General features: G+C 43.3%; 3 protein-coding genes, 2 long non-coding RNA genes and 1 pseudogene across 6 annotated transcripts; 3 read left to right on the top strand and 3 right to left on the bottom strand.

The window, feature by feature from the left end:
• Positions 1 to 190: 190 nt before the first annotated feature.
• On the bottom strand, positions 191 to 4,254 carry LOC115682475 (2-oxoisovalerate dehydrogenase subunit alpha 2, mitochondrial-like). The gene is made up of 9 exons (XM_030606702.2): positions 3,964 to 4,254; positions 2,500 to 2,637; positions 2,203 to 2,385; positions 1,685 to 1,842; positions 1,491 to 1,590; positions 1,137 to 1,248; positions 913 to 1,052; positions 653 to 838; positions 191 to 454 (listed from the first exon to the last, which is right to left on the bottom strand). The coding sequence occupies exons 1-9, from the start codon at positions 4,177 to 4,179 to the stop codon at positions 287 to 289; spliced, it is 1,401 nt and encodes a 466-aa protein (XP_030462562.1). The 5' UTR covers positions 4,180 to 4,254; the 3' UTR covers positions 191 to 286.
• A 3,101-nt stretch (positions 4,255 to 7,355) lies between these two features.
• On the top strand, positions 7,356 to 10,747 carry LOC130135019 (protein FAR1-RELATED SEQUENCE 5-like). The gene is made up of 2 exons (XM_056303247.1): positions 7,356 to 7,610; positions 8,212 to 10,747. The coding sequence occupies exon 2, from the start codon at positions 9,108 to 9,110 to the stop codon at positions 10,455 to 10,457; it is 1,350 nt and encodes a 449-aa protein (XP_056159222.1). The 5' UTR covers positions 7,356 to 7,610; positions 8,212 to 9,107; the 3' UTR covers positions 10,458 to 10,747.
• A 348-nt stretch (positions 10,748 to 11,095) lies between these two features.
• LOC130135022 (uncharacterized) lies at positions 11,096 to 12,747 on the top strand. Its single transcript, XR_008814516.1, has 5 exons — positions 11,096 to 11,467; positions 11,799 to 11,873; positions 11,970 to 12,132; positions 12,223 to 12,273; positions 12,377 to 12,747. It is a non-coding gene; the product is annotated as an uncharacterized LOC130135022 (long non-coding RNA).
• A 704-nt stretch (positions 12,748 to 13,451) lies between these two features.
• LOC130134989 (extensin-like) lies at positions 13,452 to 15,598 on the bottom strand. Its single transcript, XM_056303131.1, has 3 exons — positions 15,505 to 15,598; positions 14,264 to 14,837; positions 13,452 to 13,603 (listed from the first exon to the last, which is right to left on the bottom strand). Exons 1-3 carry the CDS (start codon positions 15,596 to 15,598, stop codon positions 13,471 to 13,473), a joined length of 801 nt encoding a protein of 266 aa, XP_056159106.1. The 3' UTR covers positions 13,452 to 13,470.
• A 403-nt stretch (positions 15,599 to 16,001) lies between these two features.
• Positions 16,002 to 18,299, top strand: LOC115668185 (N-carbamoylputrescine amidase-like; annotated as a pseudogene).
• Positions 18,300 to 18,945: 646 nt separating this feature from the next.
• LOC115668184 (uncharacterized) lies at positions 18,946 to 20,160 on the bottom strand. 2 transcript variants are annotated; one of them, XR_008814517.1, is made up of 3 exons: positions 19,894 to 20,160; positions 19,537 to 19,657; positions 18,946 to 19,330 (listed from the first exon to the last, which is right to left on the bottom strand). It is a non-coding gene; the product is annotated as an uncharacterized LOC115668184 (long non-coding RNA). The 2 variants fall into 2 exon arrangements; XR_004004158.2 differs by having other exon boundaries at positions 19,537 to 20,160.
• Positions 20,161 to 22,611: the final 2,451 nt, after the last annotated feature.

Below are 22,611 nucleotides of genomic sequence, written 5' to 3'. Positions count from 1 at the left end.
GAGCCCAATTGGTCCTAGTTCTTCAAGATAGCTATTTAGACAATTTATCTCTTTGTAATAGATGGAACACTTCACATAATAGGATCTTCGGCATTTTTCAACCGTTTTATCCTTTTTCACCCACTGATTGTATCCTGATCTCTCTCTCTCTCTCTCTCTCTCAAGACAATAAAATAACTTGAAACTGATGTGGAAAGAGTAGTAAATAAAAGGGAGAGCTTATGGTTTATATCATTCACAAGAAACAGAAGAAATAACGTTCATGATTTGTTACATTCAAACCCATCTAAACAGGAACATCCCCTGGATAATCTTGTGGATATCTGTTGATGGTTTCTCTCAGCAACATCTCCTGCTCTAGTAGATTCGAAGTAGGCACGTCATAAACATCTGTGAAAAGGTCAGAAATCGGTGGCTTCTCAACTCTCTCTGCCACTTGAATTGCATGTAATAGCTGCAGCAGAAGAGTAAAAGTGTAGGATTCTGAAAATTAGTATTTTAAAATGAACAAAGAAAAAACATCCTAGGCTGCTAAACAATTGCTAGAAGAAATATGCAGAATGTGGTGATCAAAAGCCGAGACGAGGCTCTCCTTGGCAACTAATCTTTCTACGACCATTAGTAAGATTCATTATGGGCAGACACTAAGTACCTGCTTTCTAACATTGCTTCTGAGCTCTGACTCGGCCTCCTCACTCCACCAACCATTACTTTCAATCCATTTCCTAAGTCTACTTACAGGATCTCTAGCTGTTCGCCACCATTCAATTTCATTGGCAGGACGATATTTGGTGGAGTCATCTGACGTTGAGTGGTGTCCAGCTCGATATGTCAGGGCCTATCAATGGCAAAGATCAGTGAAACTTCCAATTGGTGCAGGGCTGGAAAAAAAAACGAGTAAAACTTTCTTACTTCGATCAAGATGGGTCTCTGTTCGCCAATTGCCATTTCACGAGCGGCTCGAACGGAACCATACATGGCAAGGGCATCATTACCATCTACCCGGATGCTGCGTACTCCATATGCCGGGCCTCTAACAACAATACCATCACCTGCCAATTCATAAAACTCCATGATTGAAAGTTTATCAAGATAAAGAATGGCCTTGCAAAACAAACAGTGGAAGCCCTATATACTTCGGAACTGGTCTGAGGTCGGCGTACTGATGGCCCATCCATTGTTCCTACAGATGAAGATAACTGGGGCCTCCCGAACTGCTGCAAAATTTATAGCAGCATGGAAATCTCCCTGTCATAGCATAGTCAAGTATTAGGCAGCAAATAACAATGATAAATCGGCTTATTTTTGGTGTTCAGAGGAGGTACAATATGATAATTGGGAAACATTCTCTTTTACAGACTTGTCTCAAATAACAACATCCAAGACAGAATGAACGTCACATATATAGAACAGGACAAGTTTATGCAGTTGTATATTCCTAGCTCTACTACCTCAGCAGGAACACCACAAATGTAAAGATATGTATTTACCTCACTAGAACCACCATCTCCAAAATAAGTGACAACGCAAGCATCCTTTTTATCCATCTTCAAAGAATATGCTGCACCAACTGCATGGGGAATTTGTGTACTGTTGCATCAAATGTAGGTGCCTTTAATCTCCAAGGAATAGGGAAAATTAAGTTCTTCAAAAGTAATCTTATATGCAGAAGCTTGTGTCTTACGCTATTGTCGATGAAACAGTAAAGTAGTTTAGCTTGTTAGACCCATAATGAATAGGCATCTGCCTGCCCTTCCCATAGTCAGCTTTGTTTCCAAAACATTGATTTGCAAATTCTTGTAATGTAAATCCACGCCAGAGGAGAACTCCGGGTTCCCTGTACTGTATCAATCAGAAAAAGCTTCAACATCGCCGTGTCTGTCTTAAGTCTTGAATGCCAGATAAACAAGTGAAAGGCAAGTTTGGCATATTTCAATTGTTACACATCAAAAAGAGAAAAAGATGAGCTAAATCCTTTACTTTTTACTATAAATCATCTCATGATTCAGTTTTATCCCATCAAACATTCTGTACTGATTCTTCCAATCATTTATTGAATGCTTTGGGCCATAGTTGATTCCAATCTTCATAGACTCGCATTACTTTATTACTACTTTCTTAACAATTGTACCATAAAGTGACAAGCCACATCAAACAAATGTAAGAGTTGGACATGCGTGTCTATAGGATATAAGTTATAACCTGGGGGAAGACAAGATCATCAAATGTGAGGGCTGCTGCAGATGCAATGTTAATCGCTTCTTCTCCAATTGAGGTCACATAAAACGAGATTCTTCCTTGCCTTTGTGCTTCAAAGAAGATATTATCCATTGTTTGAAGCGTAACCATCTCGTTATACATTCTCACAGCAACTTGCTCGCTGACCTAGTTCATCAACGTCCGTAAGACTAAAACATACACGATGGAAGGGAACAAAGCAAAGTCTAATCCACTAAGAAATGCTAAAGGCAAGACGATCTATTTGTAACCTGGTGATACCTGTATGAAGCTGCTGTGAGCTAGTGGCTGACCATCTTCATCTAGTACCCTGTAGCAATGTGCCCTTTCCTCAGGAGACTCAGATATGAAACTCATCTTAGGTGTGAATGTAACTTTACCACCAGGAAAGTCCATTGTCTGCCCAAACCAAACATCTGGTAAATTGGCTAATCTACACCAAAATGTTAAGTCCAGATTTTTAATGAGAATTGAAAGCTTTTGCAGTCCTCCAAGAGATAAAGCTTCACAGTAGAGTGGCAATGTTACATTCTAGAAACCGGTGATAAAAAGTGCCCTTTGCCACTTCTATCCACATATCAAATTGGATAGCAGAAAATATCAGTTATGCAGACACATTCAAGATCAAATGGAGTCGCTTTGAGAACTACAGAGGTGGATATCGCACGGGCATAAACACCAAATGCCATGGTGGCTGAATACTAGACAAGAAACCAGATCTACTCACCCGTCATACTACATCCATTGAATAAGACAGACCTACATGAGGTGCATAGTTAAGATCTTTGCATTTCTTGGTTGTGCAAATAACATAAATTAATTAAAAAAGTTTTCTTCTCTACTCAATCATCACCAAGTTGGATCGTGTTCCATCAGAAGCTAAATAAAACCACTTCATGAGGGAATTGGACAGATCCAAGCATCACAATGCACAGTAGTGAAGCTGAAGACAAGGCGGTTTTTCCTGTCTTATATAGTTCACGAAATTGAAGAGGATGGGAGTTTCTCTATTGTACACAGTGATGATTCGGGTGCTACTGCAATGTCATCCTTAGTTTGATGGAACAAAGTCACATGCAAAGTCAAAATACATCTTTTAGACAGTATTGCAAAGTCATACTTGTTTAAATTACAATCCATCTAACATGACGCGGACCATACTTCAATTGTATACCAGAAAGCCTTTATAAAGAAATGAATGTCGATGGATCGTGTCAGTCGTTAAGCCAACAATCACAGACCCGAACAAGTTCATACCCAGAAAGAGTAGAGCCTGATAGAACTTTAGAAACAGAACATTACCCACTTTCGTATTTTTTACGCGTTTCGCGCTTCCTTTTCAAAAGACTACAAGTATGCAAATGATCATCCCTTTCGCTCCATGTTCCCAATATCGATCAGTCTAAACTCAGTCACGAATCACTTCACAAGCCCACCATCCCATAATTTCGAATAGCAGTCCAACGCAGTAGCTAGAACCTCGATACGCAAAGCTTAAGTCTAATCCGTCTCCATAAAGCAATCAACTCTTGAGAAGATTACAAGTTCAACGATAAACAAACTCGGCAGTTGCCCTCGAAACCAAACTCCAAACACAAATGCAGCGAAACCCGAGGCCACAAAGAACTCCACTCCACCAAAGCGACCGTCTCTCAAAAGCACGAAAAGCAACCCAAACAAAGCATGCCCATAAACCGCAGTTATCCAAAAAAAAAAAATTTATACCAGATTGCCGGCGACGCCACCGGCGAACCGGGGGAGCTTCTCGGCCACGGTCGACTCGAAACGGCGAGGGGGCCAACCGGCGCGCGGACCGCCGATCAGCTTCGGCGCGCCGATCAGAGGAGACGGCGAGGGCGTCGAGCGGCTCTGCTTCAGGAGCTCGAACTGGGAGGCGATGCGCTCGAGAGCGGCGCGAGGCCTTCGCCTGCACAGAGCCATGAAAAGCCGAAGCCTGCGGGGACGATCGGAGCGTAGAAAGAGAGAGAGAGAGAGAGAGAGAGAGGAGTGTGATGAAGATGGTGAGATTTTTGTCGTCGGGAGGAAAGGAGACGATCCTTTCCGGCCTTCCCGACCTTTAGAGGTAGGAGATGCAGTACACGTCAGCATTTTCCACGTGTCATGGTGCTTATCCAAATCACTCACTACAAGAAAATATTAGGCGATCCGGGATAGCCAAGTAAGCAAGGTCCCCGACCGCTCATGAGTCCACGTGGCGCTTGTCCGCCGGTCGCAGCTGCTGGGTCCCAAGCTTTGCTTTGATGGATTCGACTGGCTTGGCTGGTATGTGAAGTGGGGCGCTTAGGTTATGTGCTGGAAGTTGACTAGCCGGGCTCTGCCGTACGCTGCTGTTTCGTGGGTGTTGTTTTCTCCTTTGTTGTTGTCTCTCTGGATTTTTCCTTCCAACTTGCAATTATGATTCATTAGTTTCCTCGAACTTCTTGAGGGTTGTAGCTCCTCTTTTCGCGTTAGAACGGAGCATTGAGCTGGCGAAGCTTTTGCTTTAGCCCCTGAGTATTTATGTGATTCATAGATGATGAGTTCATAGGGAATTGTATCCACAGGTTACCAAGAGAAGTTCTACTTCAATCCAGGGGACACTGGCTTTAAGGTGTGTACGAGCAATTGTATTAGTCAATCTTCGATCTTCTCACTTCTTAGCTACGGACCGTAACAGTGAGATTAATCAAAGTTACTCATAAGATTGACTTTGATTCTCTGGCTAAACAGGTGTTTGAGACAAAATTTGCCAAGATTGGAGTTTAGTAAGGAGCTCTATGTGTTATACCTGCAGCTTTTTTGTTCTCTGTGTAACCTGCCTGTTGCAATACTATGTTCAAAATCCATGAGAAACCACCCGGAGCAAATAGCAATTGCCTTCTTGCGACATCTTCTTTTTGAAAAAACAGAGAAAATGTGGGGCTTCTCATGAAGAGAAGGGGAGCGCTGACGGAGAAAATATTCAGTGGTTTACACACGCCACGTCACGTGCCTATGTGGCGTGCGTAAACTCACGTAGACCACTGATAATAGGACATGTGGCTGTGACGTGGAATAAAAAAAATAAAGCTATAATTGGTTTCTCTCTCCTCTGACGCCCTAGGATAGAAGACCCTCTCTCCTCTGTGCCTATAGGAGGAGGCGTGAGCAAGGAAGTGAAGCAATAAATACGTGCATTAATTGATGTGTCTCTCTCCCCCTCTACCTCTCTTTTCTCTTTCACGTTAGTTTGAATTCCATTACTTTTTCACTCTGTTTCACCAGAAAATGCTCCCGCGACGAAATATAATTCACCGAAAGTCATTATTCGGTTCTTAATGTGAGGAGACCGGGTTCCGTGGCGACTCTGGACAGGAAATATCCAGGGAGACAAAGAAAAACGGCGAACTTTTACTCCGAACTTCGAACCGGACTATATGTAGAAACCGTGCCGGAATTTAATCGACGACAAAGCTTGAAAATACAGCCGCACACGTACACAAAGATGTAACGCCGGAATTTAATCAACGACGCAACACTCGGGATAGAGATACACGCCGGAATTTAATCGACGACGCGAATCGAAAAGCTACAGTTAAGGAAAGATAAAGTGCGGTACATGAAAGTAAAGATAATTGAAAGATAACATGTTGTTTGATTTTGTCGGGTGTCCTCTCCGGTAGATGGCCGGTGATATTTATAATGATCGTGTGGTAACTGCTCCTTAGCAGTTTTCAACAGTTGTGCCCATATTCTTTCATTCCGAAAATCTTGTCTTCATGTCCATGTGATACCATGATTCTGCTTTCAAGATAACTGCCTCACGATCTTGTCCACAAGTGATAACTTCCTCATAATCATGGTTCCAAGTAACTGTTGTCTCAAGATATGCATGTATGCTCCTTAGTGGTTTCCAACAGTTACGTTGAATCCACTACCTTGACGGTTTTTTTTTTTTACTCCACTACGTTGGCGGTTGCTTTGACTCCACTATGTTGACGGTTACTTCTTTCTGCATCTCCAACCAGTCATAACCGTCGACTTCCTCTTAATGTCGAAAACTCTACAGTGATTTTCTGAGTAAACTCAAAACATAAAAGTTGTAGATCTAGGAGTTTTCGTTCTTTTGGCTTTGGAATCAGGTCAATACGATCTGTCTCGAAGAAGTTATGACCATTTTCCCGAACTAGCGCATAACTGAAATTTCGTCGAGGTCCTCGACAAGATGAAGTCACGACCGTCGACTTCCTTTAACCTCGATGGCTTCTACAGTGATTTTCTAAGAAAACTCAAAACATAAAAGTTGTAGATCCAAGAGTCTTCGTTCTTTTGGCTTTGGAATCAGGTCAATCTGATCTGTCTCGAAGAAGTTATGAGCATTTTCCCGAATTAGCACAGAACTGAAATTTCGTCGAAGTCCTCGACAAGATGAAGTCACGACCGTCGACTTCCTTTAACCTCGATGGCTTCTACAGTGATTTTCTAAGAAAACTCAAAAACATAAAAGTTGTAGATCCAGGAGTCTTCGTTCTTTTGGCTTTGGAATCAGGTCAATCCGATCTGTCTCGAAGAAGTTATGACCATTTTCCCGAGCTAGCGCAGAACTAAAATTTCCTTGATGAAGTCGTGACCAGTCTTGTCAATAATACCCAAAAATTGGTCATTTTTGGGTGTAAATATATACACATGACACATGTCTCTGACATGTGGTAACTTGATGATATTTGCTTCCACGTTACCTCAAGTCTCCGCCACGTGTCCCTTGATGATCTTTGGCACAAACGGACCATGTCGACAAGTTGGTCATTTTTTGGTGTAAACACACTCTTCTCCTTCCCTTCCCATGACGCTTCTTCTCATCTCATCCTTGTTCTTAGCTTTTCTTCTTCACTTTCGTCGTTAGTGGCTCCGGAAACCACCGGTGAAAAGCGGAAAGCCGGTCGTAGTGGCTGGGTCCCCAGACCCCCTCCACCTCCTCCTCCGCCCTCCCGCCTCTCACCTCCGTTCTCCGCCCTCTAGCCTCCGCCTCCCCCCTCTCGCCTCCGCCTCGTCGCCTCAGCCTCGCGGCCTCCGCCCTCTCACCTTCCGCCTTCGTCCTCCCGCCTCTGCCTCCCCCTTGCGGCCTCCGCCTCGTCGCCTCCCCCTTGCGGCCTCCGGCTCAACCTCGTGTCCTCCGCCCTCCCGAGCCCGTCCTCCCACCTCTGCCTCCGCCAGCCTCGCGGCCTCCGCCTCCGCCCTCCCACCTTCCGCCAGTGTCTTTCATCTATCTCTCAAGAACAAGGATGAAGGCAAACTTGGAGATTTTTTCCTCAAAGAGATTGTGAAGTTCCAAGTTTCGATAACAAATCACTGCCACTTCAGATATACCAGATGAAGTTGAACAGGGGCCTTAGGTAACTCGAGTCAGTCAACCTCACTAACAATTAAACTCAACTTAGTCACGACTTGAAATCTTTTTGGCCAAGACCACATTCGAACATGAACGAGTTTCATTAACATTATCAAGCCCAATTTAAACACCTGACAGGCTCAACATTCCACATGAACTATAATCAAATTCAAGTTTGGATTTCAAATCAGTACTGAAATAAAAGATAAAATTGAAAATGATTTATCTTTAGATATGTGATGTGATTTGTGTGTGTGTTTTTTTTAAATGTGCATGAGGGAATTTTCTGCTACGTCTTTCTAGCTGGAGGGTTTGCCGCCAGTAGCATCCTTGATATCTATGAGTCATCGTGTTTTTTTTTATTTTTATTTTTTAAATGTGTAGATTTGGCAAGTTCACCACGGACATTGCAATAGGCTTTTGCTTCCGAGTATGTGATCGTGCTTCAGAAATGCCAACTTTTGTGAATGCAAAGACCTAGAATTACACTCGATAGACTGGAATTAAGACATGCTTCATTACACTCATTTCAAATTATGATTGAAATATGCACACTTCACAATCTTTTACGGTCACTAACTTACATTTGTACAAATTTTGGACAGATTATTCCGAGTACTTTACTGCTAGCTCGATTTGTTCTCGGGACAAATGGGTATAACTCATCTTCTTAGCATTAAAGTTTGTTTTCACTTTATCTGCCTTCTTTAAATGATCAGAATTTTTCTTTTAAAAATTTGTAGAGGCTGCAGGGGATAATATCATTGTGCATAATGTCGATAAAGATTTTGAATTTAGAATTGGCATGATATTTGCTAACGAGGATGAAGCATATAAGACATACAATGCATATGCAATTTCCAAGGGGTTTGGAGTGAGAAGAGGACAAAAGGCAAACAATAGAAAAGGAATATTGCGAACATGCACATTTCTTTGTAATTGTGAATGACACTCTCCACCAATCCTACCTCATGAACAAAGAGATGTTTATAGGACAGTAAAGAGAACTGGATGTCAAGCTTGCATGAGATTCAAAATTGAAAATGGAGTTTGGATGGTTGACAAGTTTAAGGATGATCATAATCATCCTTTCATTGACAATAATCAGAAACACTTAATAAGATCATACAGGCACATGACAGATACTAATAAAAGCATTTTGACTTCTATGGCTAGAGCTGGTATAAGGGCTACGAAAGCGTACTCCTACCTAAGTAGTGAAGCGAGAGGACAAGAGAATATTGGCTTCACTTTACGTGATTGTCAAAATTTCTTACAATCGAAGAGAACGGATTTGATTAGTGCGGGTGATTGTTAAAGTCTCATTAACCATTTTAATTACTTACAATCAAATGGAAGCAATTTTTCATATACATTTCAACTGGATGAGGAACAAAGATTGACCAATTTTTTTTGGTCTGATGGTGTATCCAAGCTAGACTATGAAAGTTTTGGAGATGTGGTGGTATTTGATACAACTTACCGTACAAATAAGTGCAATATGATATGTGCACCTTTCGTTGGCTTGAATCATCATTGGAAGAATGTTCTCTTTGGTTGTGCATTTTTATTGGATGAAACTATTGCTTCTTTTGTTTGGGCATTTCAATCCTTTTTAGAGGCAATGGGTAATAAAGCACCCAAGACTATTTTCATCGATCAAGATCATGCCATGGCGAATGCCATTAAGACTGTTCTTCCGAATACTAATCATCGTTTATGTGTATGGCACATTGCGAAAAATGCTACGCATCATATTGGGCATCTTCTTAGAAATCCGAGTTTTCGTGATAACTATTGGCATAAGCTTTTGTATCGTTGTGAATCTGAATTTGAAATGGAGAATGTTTGGAAAGCTATGTGTCTAGAATGGAGCTTGGGGGATCACAAGTGGTTAAATAACATGTATCAGCTACGTCATAAATGGTGTCCTGCATTTGGCCGAGATAATTTTTCTGCAGGAATTAGATCCACACAAAAAAGTGAGAGCACAAATAACGTCTTTCAAGATATGGCATGCAAGACCATGACTTTGTCTGAATTTGTCAATCATTATGAGAAGCAAGCAGAAAAAATGCGCAACTCTGAAGTTGTCGATGATTTTGAGTGTGCTCGAGGAGAGCTGCGGATTATGGTTGAAAATAGTGGAATTTTGAAACATGCTGCAAATTTATACACTCATGTCATTTATTGGAAATTCCAGGATGAGTTCTTGCATGCTTTGTCTGTGGGTGTTTGTAGATCGGAAATTGATGGGCCAGTGCACACTTATATCGTGGCAACTGAAAGTAGTGAACGGAGGCATGTTGTTTGTTTTAGTTCAAGTGATTTAACCATTACATGTAGTTGCAAGTTATTTGAAATGCGAGGATGGTTGTGTAGGCATACTTTATGCATCTTGAGACATGTAAATGTTACAAGCATTCCTTCACAATACATTCTAAAGAGGTGGACAAAAGCTGCAAAACAAGGGATTTATTGTGATGTTGGACAAAGCTCTCATGCTGTGGTAAAGTCAAAAACATTACGCTTGAAGAGATTGATGCAATTGGCTTTCAATGTTATGAATATTAGTGCAAACGATGATGTTTCGGAGGAGCTCACAACTACAACCTTGCTGCGTCTTCGCTCCCATATCACAAACAAAATGCAATCTTCAACAGGTAATGATCATATTAATTTCTTGGTGGAAAGTGATGAAGCTGAAGATGTAGAAAACTATGAAATTCAAATACTTGATCCCCTTCGGAGAAGACCAAAAGGTGTACCAAACACTCGGTTGAAGGGCGCTAGTGAAAAGCGAAAGAGAAAACCATCTTCATGCGCAGGAGGCACCTCACACAAGTTATGATGCTTGTTTAATTTGTGATTTCATCAATGAAAGCCATGAAGTTATTATGATACTCTTCCTTTTTTGCAGGATTGACCTTCGGCGATTATTCACTACGATGGGTAGATAGCGAATTTGGTGACTGGTTATCCTCCAGTTCTGATTAAAAGCATTAACAACTCTTTAAAACCTCGGATTAGGTTTTTGATTAATATAATGGGGAGACAACTCGATGAAGCTGCTGATTATCCTGACTTCTTTCCCCATAGTTTGAAAATAGACTAGAGCAACGTTACAAATTTTTTAGCCAAAGCAACATCGGTCGTAGCATGAGCGAGATGCTAGATTTTGATCAAAAGAAGTTCTTATTTAAGTTCGGTTTGATCGGAGGATTCACCTGAGTTAATAGTTACATCTTTTGTTCATTCTTACAAATTTTTGTAGAATAGCTTTAGCTGTTATTCTGTATCCCTGAGCTTGAGGTGAAGTCATCTTGTATGTGGTTCTAGTCAAACAATTTAGATGCCGAGTGAAATGATCCTTTTGGCAAATTCAACCCAAAATTTGTGTTGTTTTCTCCATATGTGAGATGAAATGAATGCTCATTTGAATGCACTGGTACACTTTGAAGCTCACAGATCCACTGGCTAGCCAAGCCAAGTGAATGCGATTGCCAAGTCTATAATTCTAGGGTGCCTAGCATCTCTAATTCTTGTTCTGAATCCATCATGGTCTAGTGTGGATGGACTGGGAGAGTTATAGTTGATGAATGATCATTGCAAATGACTTGATGAATGATCATTGTAGATACTCTGAATCGATGCATATGGTTTCAGGTTTAAGATTGGCGGTCTTGATTCCTGTCAAAACTTGTTTCTTCTTTAGAGTTCATTATGTAGCTTGAACATTACATGTCAGGTGTTATTTTTATGCCACCAATGCTGAGTTCTCCTCCCTTGCAGTCTGCTTATAATGGAAAGGGTGACAGAAGTGATCCATGGACTTGGCCAGAAGTGGAAGGGCCATTAACGGTAAGATATTTCTAGACAAAAAGGCAGTAAGATGGTGAGATGATGAACTTGCACTAGTTGAAAAATCGATTGTGTATGTCTTTTCTAACCGACAGAAGGGGCATGGGCTATAGAGATGTTAAAGTCGTAATGACTTGGTAGTATAAATACTGGCAACTACGAGGCAAGCAGAACTGATGGGGTTATCCTTTCTCAGAAGATGCCTGACGAAAGGTTGACTCAGCTGTGGGCATGTCTACTGTCTTTTGTGGATTTGATCACCTCTTGCAGATTCGAATTTCGATTTTCTTTTATTCCATCAATGATGTTATGACTTCCGCTTGTCTTCTAGGCTGTTTTGTTTGAAGGTTGGATGCTTGGATTCAAACCCTTGCCAGCAGATGCAGTCAAAGCTGTTGATCCACAGGTTGGGACTCAAAGAATCTTGCAGATGTTTGGATGACTTTTTTCGTCATGATGTTGTATGATAACTAGACTAATACCTTCTGAGTCTGTTATACAGCTAGAGACTGTAAACAAGAATCTTGAAGCTTATTATGATGCGTGGGACAAATTTGTCAAGGCATGGATAGTCATCAAGATTGAGGACACTAGTTGTGTCTACCAATGGCGCTTGCAGGCTAGCATCTCACCTTCCCTATGACCACATTATGTTCTATCGAAATGTAGAATCTCATCTGCAAATTCACCGTGTTACTTATTTTCTCTATCATGATTTTAACTATGTACAAACCATTTTGGCGAAATCTTTTCAGACAGAAATTGCCATGAGAGAGGCCGGAAATCCTGGGATGTCTGATGAGGAGGTGCTTTCCTATTTATCAGGCTTTGACATGCTCTGGTTTTAGTCGTACATGCAGCAGCCATCTGATTCTTGAATTGTGAGAGTAAAAGTTTTGCATTTTGTAGGTTAAAGATTTTGTCTCCCGTTACCTCCGAGCGTACGAGGCTTATCTCCCAACACTATACTCTGAAGGACCAAAGGGGTCAGACCCTGAGCATCTCCTCGTTATCAAAATTGATGAAGGGAGAAACCCGTTATAGGTAGCTAGGTGATTGAAACTTCCACTGAGATTCTACTGAGGATTTTCTTTTTTTCTTGATTGTTGGGCCTATTGAAAGGTCAGTTTTGTTTTAATAACATGCCATCTTCTGTTGTTAGTCATTGTAAATTGTATATTCTATATGAAATTTTGACATGTAAATAAACTCTGTCATTCAGCTCCAGATGTATTGGCAGCTTATCAGGAATTGCCTTCAATCGCTTATGTGATCATAAACCTAATTCATGGTGCTCGAAAATTGGAACATCTCGATGAATCTGAAACGTGAGAGAAATAACTCTGGGAGGAATATCAAACAAACACGTTCATGTTATTACAAACATCGAATATCACGCACACTTCAATTTGATAGACCCATTAACATGACCAATTATTGGATAATGAAATCTCCAAATGAATGCACAAAGAAGAAATACGGTCTTTCCAAACATTATTGTCTTTCCATAATGAAGGAACAATTCTTGGTTATTGTAGAAGAATTCGAGCAAGTATATATAAACAACCGCAAATCACTTACTGAGGCTTCACTTATTGCTAGTGTTTGAGGTCTATGAATACCCATCTCCCTAAGATAACATTATTGTCCTGTGAAAAAATAACCCATTTGTTAACAACTGGGGAGTTCACTCATAGTCGTATGATTGACGAACCCGGAGGCTCTCTAAGCCAGAAAAAGTAAACTGATATATGGCGGACCAATTTCGACGATCGCCCTTTGTTGTTGAAAATGAGAAATAAGAACCAACGTCTTAACTTTTGTTAAACTGATCATAGTAAAGTAAAGCAAGTTCTACATAACCATCAAGATTAACTCCTATAATTACCTATATAGTAACATAGAAATCACAATTCCAAGAAAGAAAGATACGATGATTCCATATAATATTATCATTGACATAATAAAGCCTATTTTTCTTCTAATTAACTTCAAATCTTCTTTTATGATTGCCAATTCTTCATTTTCGCTTGATGCCTCTCCAGAATTGACTGCGTCCACATTTTTAGGCGAATAGATCCTGCATTTCTCAATATAATCTTCAACTCATTGCACAAACCCCCGACAATTATTTGTCTGAAAAAAAAAATTAGTGTAAAGTAATATCAAGTATTACAAATGTCACTACATGCACGATATGGTAAATTGATACACTTACATTACAAGTCGAAGCATAATATAACCTTCCTCGATTAATAGGATTTTTTTGCACTTTTTTTGCTTTGCATAATTTCCCTTGAGGACATGGACATATCTTGGATAGAAAATCAACCGACCAATTTGAAGATCCTCGAGATGCCATACTAAAGTAATAATATCATTAATCAAAATTAGATTAGATTTAATCAACAAAAGTAATCCAAGAAAATAAATGTAATAGATAACAAAACCTACAACAATCTTTTTCCACTACATGTTCTATTGGATCATTTTCAAAATCTATCAGCTCCACTAATCGTGTTTTAAAAAAGCTTGCCTTATAGAATTAACCACAATGATAGAATTTTTCCCAGTAAAATTTGACTAACAACAAGAAGCATGGTGTAAAAAGTTGCTTACCTCATTTGAGACCCACGAATCAGAGAAAATATTCTCTTTCTAGTTGTCTTATTTTTTCCTCCAAACTTTCTTGGGAATCATTTTCTCAGTTAGTCACTTTGATCTCCACAAATAATGGGTTATATAACTTAAGAGACTTCTAAAAAAAAAGGGATTATGCAGAAAGATCAGTCAAACCTTAACACCAACAAAAAAAAATTTGACTGATTGGGGAGGTGGAAGCGGGAGGGCGAAGGCAACTTTTCTCCGGCGGAGGCCACGAGGCTGAGGCGGAGGCAGAAGGACGGGGGCGAGAGGGCGGAGGCGGAGGCCGCGAGACTGAGGCGACGAGGCGGAGGCCGCGAGGGGGAGGCAACGAGCGGGAGGGTGGAGAAGGAGGCGGAGGCGGGAGGACGAAGGCGGAAGGTGGGAGGGCGGAGGCGGAGGCCGCGAGGCTGGCGGAGGCGAAGGCGAGAGGACAGGCGCGGGAGGGCGAAGGCCACGTGGTTGAGGAGGAGGCCGCAAGGGGGAGGCGACGAGGCGGAGGCGGGAGGACGAAGGCAGAAGGTGAGAGGGCGGAGGCCGCGAGGCTGAGGCGACGAGGCGGAGGCGAGAGGGGGGAGCCGGAGGCTAGAGGGCGGAGAACGGAGGCGAGAGGCGGGAGGGCGGAGGAGGAGGCGGAGGGGGTCTCGGGACCCGGCCGCTGCGACCGGCCTTCCGCTTTTCACCGGTGGTTTCCGGAGCCATTGACGACGAAAGTGAAGAAGAAAAGCTAAGAACAAGGATGAGATGAGAAGAAGCGTTATAGGAAGGGAAGGAGAAGAGTGAAAAAGTAATGGAATTCAAACTAACGTGAAAGAGAAAAGAGAGGGAGAGGGGGAGAGAGACACAGCAATTAATGCATGCATTTATTGCTTCACTTCCTTGCTCACGACTCCTCCTATAGGCACAGAGGAGAGAGGGTCTTCTATCCTAAGGCATCAGAGGAGAGAGAAACCAAATATAGCTTTATTTTTTTTATTCCACGTCATAGCCACATGTCCTATTATCAGTGGTCCACGTGAGTTTACGCACGCCACGTAGGCACGTGTAAACCACTGAATATTTTCTCCGTCAGCGCTCCCCCTCTCTTCATGAGAAGCTCCACATTTTCTCTGTTTTTTCAAAAATCTCTCCCGCCCAAGAGCAAATCCGCATGTCCGTTAGGCTGCGAATGATAACCATTATGTTTCTCTATTTCTATTTCAGAAATAGATTTGGAATAGAAATTCGTTTGGTAACGCAATTCCATTTTTTATTTCTGAAACAAATTTTTATTCCAGAAATAGATTTGAAACAGAAATCAAAAATTAAAATTTTTTGCTTTTCTATTTCTGGAACAGAAATGAGAAGTTAAAATACTTATCATCCCTCGTCCTCGTTACTAGCCGGTCGCCCACCTGCCGCCCACCCGCCGCCCACCCGCCGCCCACTTGTCAGCCGCCGCCGGTGGCCGCCACCTGCCGCCACCCACCGCCGCTGTCCGCCTCCCATCGTCGGCTGTCGTGGGCCGCCGTCCACCAGTCACCGTCTCCCGCCGCCAACCGCCCTCCTCCCATCGCCGGGCACCGTTTCCCGCCGCCGGCCACCATCCACCGTCTCCCGCAGCCGTCCACTAGTTGCCCTCCTCCCGCCGCTGCCTGCCTCCAACCGCCGGCCACCGTCTCCTGCCACTGGCCACCCTCCTCCCACTGTCGCCGCCCGCCTTCTGCCGTCCGCCTTCTGCCGTCCGCCTTCCGTCACCTGCCACCGTCTCTCGCTACTGGCCTCACTCTTCCCATTGCCACTCGCCTTCAGCAGCCGCCCGCCTCCCACCACCGGTTGCCGCCCGCCATCCATCGGCCACCGCTCCCGCCTCCGGCTACCCTCCTCCTGTCGCCGCCTGCCTCCCGCCACTATGGGCTGCCGCCTGTCGTCCACCGGCCACCGTCTCTCGCCGCCGACCTCCTCCTCCAGCCGCCACCCACCTTCGGCCACCGTCCACCTCCCACTGCTGGCCGTTGCCCACTGGCCACAGTCTCCCGCTGCCGATCGCCCTCCTCTCGCCGCTACCCTCCTGAAGTCGCCGACCGCCTCTAGCCGCCATCCTCCGAACTGGCCTCATCGCTATCCGCCGCCACCTCGCCCCGCTATCCATCGCCCGCCGTTCGCTGCCACTGTCTACCGTCCACTGCCACCGTCCGCTACCCGCCATCCATTCTCCGATCACTCGAGAGAGAGAAATTTTGTACCTTTATCAAACAAATTTCTATTTTTGGAACAGAAATTTTGTGTCGTTATCAAACGTGTTTTTTTACTCAGAAACTCCTCTAGGAATAGAAATAGAAAAATCAATTTCTGGCTTCTGAAATAGAATAATTGTCATTCGCAGCATTAGTCGCAGCTGCTGGGTCCCAAGCTTTGATGGATTCAACTGGCTTGGCTGGTATGTGAAGTGGGGAGCTTAGGTTATGTGCTGGAAGTTGACTGGTCGGGCTCTGCCGTACGCTGTTGTTTTGTGGGTGTTGTTTTCTTCTTTGTTGTCTCTCTGAATTTGTTCTTCCAACTTGCAATTATGATTCATTAGTTTCCTCGAACTTCTTGAGGGTTGTAGCTCCTCTTTTCGCGTTAGAACGGAGCATTGAGCTGGCGAAGCTTTTGCTTTAGCCCCTGAGTATTTATGTGCTTCATAGATGATGAGTTCACAGGGAATTGCATCCACAGGTTACCAAGAGAAGTTCTACTTCAATCCAGGGGACACTGGCTTTAAGGTGTGTACGAGCAATTGTATTAGTCAATCTTCGATCTTCTTACTTCTTAGCTACGGACCGTAACAGTGAGATTAATCAAAGTTACTCATAAGATTGACTTTGATTCTCTGGCTAAACAGGTGTTTGAGACAAAATTTGCCAAGATTGGAGTTTATTAAGGAGCTCTATGTGTTATACCTGCAGCTTTTTTGTTCTCTGTGTAACCTGCCTGTTGCAATACTATGTTCAAAATCCATGAGAAACCACCCGGAGGAAATAGCAATTGCCTTCTTGCAACATCTTCTTTTTTGAGCTTGAACTTGCAGTCTTGGTTCACAAGTATTTCTTGCAACTTGTAACATTTTAGGGCTGATTCCATAAGTCAAAGCTGAAGGGTGAGATATGATAGGTTGATCAACTTTGTTTATCTTTGTCAGCAAGTTGTTGGGACCAGTGGCTTCCTGAGGCAGCTCGAGCAATGGTTTTGCGAGGGGCAGAAATATTGTTATACCCAACAATGCTCTAGAGAACACTGGAAGAGAGTTATGCAAGGGCATGCTGGGGCTAATCTGGTACATTCTCTGCTTGATCGAATTGTGAACTAGTGAATAATGTTGGGACATTTAAGTTGCCTGATTAGTGTTCGACACGCAAACTTGTGGAAGTAAATGGGTGTCATCGTTTTCATGAAAATGCTTATCTGGTCTGAGTGATATTTCTTACGTTTTTTTTTCTTTTAGCCAATGAGCAAGTATTAATTACTTAACCTGGAGCAATTTCTTGTTCTATCATGCATCTGCTCCACTGTATCATAGATGCGAGAAAAATCTGCTGTATTGCGATTTGCTCTCCCTAGTCTTCCTCTTTTGAGGTCACGTAGTTATTTATTGTTCGAGTATCGGTTGGGAAACCCTGATAAGGAATAGTCCATAATTGTCCCATGTCATATAGTACTTCTTGTGTAGGAATCTCACTTGACTTCAACAAACATAGGTACCTCTGGTGGCTTTAAATCGCATAGGGAAAGAAGTAATGCAGACAGAGCGTGGAAAGAGTGAGATCACATTCTATGGCAACTCTTTCATCGCGGGTATTAGGTCGACAATTGCAAGTAATTCTAGAATAGAGATATCCTGCCTGTGAACAATATTTTGAATTAGAATTACGTATTGCACAGGACCAGTGGGAGAAATCGTGGCAAGTGCCAATGAAAAAGAGGAAGCTGTTCTTGTGGCGGAATTTGATCTGGCTAATATAAAACGCAAGAGACATAGCTGGGGAATATTTCTAGATCGACGTCCAGACCTATACAAGGTTCTTCTCACCTTGGATGGAAGCAATCCTCAAACATGATCGCCTGGTGCCCCCTTGATTCCTTGTGATTGAGATAAGCCTTCGGCCGTGGGAAGAAAATAACCGAAAAGAGAAGTACGTTACTTTTACGAGGAGAATTGAATAATTGCAGAGCGCTCTCCTGTATGATTTCCAGTAAAGAAAGGCTTGGCATTCTGCTGTATGTCTTTCTTTTAGAGGCTTCACTTGCTAAAGATACTTTATTTACAGTGAAATTGAACGATCAATTATATTGCCCGCCTTTATGTTTAAAGTCGTATTCGTTTCTGAAAGAAATCTGAAAGTGGATCGCATTCGGGTGCCCTCATGCGATATGAGAGAAATCGATATCAGATGGCGTGTTGCTTAGCCTCTAGCTAGTCCTATGGTGGGAATGACTATTGCTGGCTCATCTCAATTTCTTGATCATACTTGAGTAAATTTTTACAATTTTTCCTACAGAGAACCTTCATTAGGTAGAAAAATGCATGTTTACATATCTGGGGCCGCATTGCTTTAGATTCGAGAGCGAATGCACCATCCCTCTGCGAATTGGATGGAGAGTGCCAGTGACAAGAAGTACCGCATGCTATTATATTCCAATTAACATCAACACGACTGTGCCATAAAATTGGGCACTCATCTCATGGACTCGTCCTGTTTTCTATCCAGGATAGTTGAATGTCGGGAAATGCAAGTCTTTATGTAGGTTGGGAAGAGAGAGAGAGAGAGAGAGAGAGAGAGCAGTGCCACAATAAACGGCAGCTCAAGCAATACAAGGTTCAAACGGCAAGCAAAGACGAATGAATCTCCACTTAGTATGATCACAAGTGGAATGTTGTCGCAACATCAAACAGTTTCAAACAATCCTAAAATCTGGCACAGCGAAACAGAACACAAATCTTTCACAAAACCTCCCCCCGACTCCGATTCATACAAACTTACACTCAATGAGGTCATCTGGAAGCTTGTTCCCTAGAAGTGCAGAGATATTTCATCTCCATGCCTCAATCCACTCCGTATATGGCTTAAGCTGCCAATCACCCTACTCTTCTCTACAGGCATTGTCACCTGGAATGCAGGTTGATGCCTCAATCCACTCCGTATACGGCTTAAGCCGCCAATCCTGACTGTTTTCTGCATTTATCCTGAAAATACCTTCTGCCTGCATGAATAAAACACGTTTAATGACTATACTAAATTTACAAACTAAACCGGCTTGAATTTGACTATTGCCAAAAAGGAACTGAACATATGCGATTCAATCAAAACCCTGGTATATATGCGATTCAATCTCTGCTTTCTAGTGCAAAATAAGTGTGAATCTATCTTGAAAATGATCACCGGTTAAGAGAGAAAATCATGATGAACCTGTAAACCTCCTTGAGAATACAGCTTTCGTTGCATAAGCAGCAGTATTGTCGGCACGCTGTTCCTTCTAGAGTCATAAGATAACTGCATGGATGCCGTTGAAACTCCAAAAACATGTGCACTGGTTCAAGAATATTGGATCAGAGTATATACAGGTTTCAAAAGGAATCCTTGTAGTTACAATAGGTGACCATTCTCACAGAAGAGATAGACAACCAAAAACCATTCAGAAAACATTAACTGACTTTGAAGCCTCAACAAAAGCAGAGCATATCATATAATCTGATGTGAGCAGAGTAACCAGGCACAGAATGTCAGTCAAGAATGTCACAAGAAAACACAGGAAAACATAAGCACCTAACCAGAATGTCAGTCGCAACGAGCTTGGAATGGAATTGCTCGACCTCCACAGTATTCCGGCAACTAATTACAAGTCCATCTTAATCTGCATTGCAAACCCAACAACATTAAAAACCATAAACAACTCAAAAATCTGGAAACCCAGAAAACAAAAAAGACGAGAAAAAATAAGAGAGAAGAAATTTGGTGTTTATGAAAGTCAGCAAGCGTGAAAAGAATCAAGCGACGGCGGGGGCGGATGCGGAAGCGGAAGCGGAGGTGGAGTCGGAGGAGGGCCCGTTTGGTTCGACTTTGGGGGAATGCATTTGGGGGAATGCAAATACCTTTGGGCTAAAGGGGTTTTCCGAAATGCAAGTAGCGTTTGGTAAGGTTTTTTTTAAATCAACTTGGGCTAAAAGACTTTTACTATTTTTTTTTTAAAAAAAAAGCTCCGGTGGAGCTACACCGCCGGCCACCGCCTCCGGCCAGATCTGGTCGCCGGCCAACCGCCGACGGCCAGATCTGGTCGCCGGCGACCACCGCCTGGGGTTGCGCGACCCTCCGGCGACCGCCGCTGGGTCGCGCGACCCTCCGGCGGCCGCCGCCCTGGGGTCGCGCGACCCGGCGACCGCCGCCAGGGTCGCGCGACCCGGCGACCGCCGCTGGAGTCGCCAAACCTCGGGCGGTCGCTTGGGTCGCGCGACCCGGGCGAGCGTTGCTGGGTCGCGCGACCCGGCGGCCGCCCGAGGTCAGCAGCCCCAGGCGGCGGTCGCCGGGTCGCGCGACCCCCGGGCGGTGGTCGCCGGAGTCGGGCTAGCCCTCAGGCGGCGGGCCGCCGGACCTCGGTTTAGGGAAGATGAACAGTGTCGATGAATAGTGCAAGTTGCATTCCGAAAATGCAACTTCCCAAAGCACCTTCAGAGGTGCATTGGCCAAAGGTCCCTTGGGGAGCATTCCAAATGCAATTGCATTTCCCCAAAGTGAGTAAAAAAAATTGCCAAATGCCATTTGCATTTGGCCAAGGGACTTTAGAGGCCAAATGAGCATTGGGAATGCTGAACCAAACGGGGCCTCAGTGAGCAGGAACAACAAAGAATGCGGAGGCGGTTAGAGCTTGGGACCCAGTAGCTGCAACCGGCGGGCAGAGGTGAATCTGAGGTCGGGGCCGGCGGGCGGGCGGACTTGCTCTTGGGCGGGAGAGATTTTCGAAAAAACAAAGAGAATGCGGGGCTTCTCACGAAGAGAGGGGGAGCGCTGAGAAGGATAAGAGAAGGAGAGAGAAGGAGGCCGCCATTAATGAAGAGAGAGAGGGGAGAGAGGAAAAGGGGTAGCGTTCTCCGCATGCAGAGGAGGGCGTGCATGGCTAATGGGCTAATGAGAGAGACAAAATACGAGTTTTTTTGTGCAAAAAAACTCGTCCTGGCCCACTGGCCCCACCCGCTCCACGTGGACAACGTGGCGCTTCGTGAGTGGTCCGGGACCACGTGACGTGAAGGTCCCAGACCACCCAATATTTTATCAATCACTACAACTACGAGTCTAATTGAGACATTTCCCGCACGGTGGGATCGGGTCAAAAATGATCCAGCCCAAATTGTATACATACATGCCCGATCCGACCCATGTGACAAGAAGTTGTATTAGTGAAATTTAGGATGTCGTGGTTGAAAAGTTATTAAACTTGATCTGAATTTCATTTGGAAAATAATTTGGGAATAGCGATGCGGCGAGCATCAAAGCTTGGGAATCCCGTCGATCAAAAGACAAGCCCAACTCAAGTCCCATCAATTAATCAAATGCCCAATTGTTAATCATGTAAGCAAAGGCAAAGTTCGACCACAACATGATCCGGTGGGTCCAAGATGCCCCAGGCGAAACTTTTTGAACATGAGTAAATGCAAATTGGAGGACATGGTTTGTGGTTTAATTGCAGGGCCGCGGAGATAAAGTTTGAGTTCCCATGTATATTAATTGCCTCTTTTAATTCCTAAGTCGTTAAGGTTTGGCTGGATAAATATAAGTGAATTCTCAAATATATGTTCAGATCTGAATTTGTTAATACACGAGATTTCCTCCTCAAGTGAATGAAATTCGTTAATATTTCGTTTTTTATCCAATTCACTTCCATTGTGAACCTTGAGTTATTCATCCTTGGCTGGTGGATTAAAACATATTCCATCACACACTTCCTAGCAAACAGTTTTCCATTCACTTATCCATCATACACAATTAACATCATCTAATTCTCACCGCGCATCATGTTGGTATCAAAGTTTCAAAGTTGAACTAGTTTTGAATGATTTCTTCTACACTCCATCTCATATATTTGTTCTAAAAAAAATCAAACTGGTCTCTAGAGGCTTGACTTTGGAACAAGCCCGCAATGACAGTGCCATAGATCATCTCTAGTGAGAAATAGAGTGAGTCCTCAATCTCTTGCAAAATTAAACGAGACAAGAACAACCATAGAGACGTCCGGCTCATAGTCCATGTCATGTTCATCTAGAACCTAGTATAAACTCCAATGATGAATCCAATAATACTAATGGCAATTCTAATAATTCGGATTATCAAGTTAGAAAAAGAACAAGAAGGCATGAAGATAATGACCACGGACTCGGAGTCGAGAACCTTGAATTTGAAGGTAGCCTCAATCCAAATGACTTTGTTGATTAGTTGAATGCTATTGAGCAGTATTTGGCTTCAAGTCATACTCGGATGAAATGAGATGCGGGG

Source organism: Syzygium oleosum, unplaced genomic scaffold (assembly GCF_021117445.2).
Source record: "Syzygium oleosum isolate NSW1041296 unplaced genomic scaffold, Sole_v2.1 Sole_v2.26, whole genome shotgun sequence".
Classification (NCBI taxonomy): Eukaryota; Viridiplantae; Streptophyta; class Magnoliopsida; order Myrtales; family Myrtaceae; genus Syzygium; species Syzygium oleosum.
The sequence above is the reverse complement of the archived record's forward strand: the minus strand, read 5'-3'. Positions and strand labels throughout refer to the sequence as shown.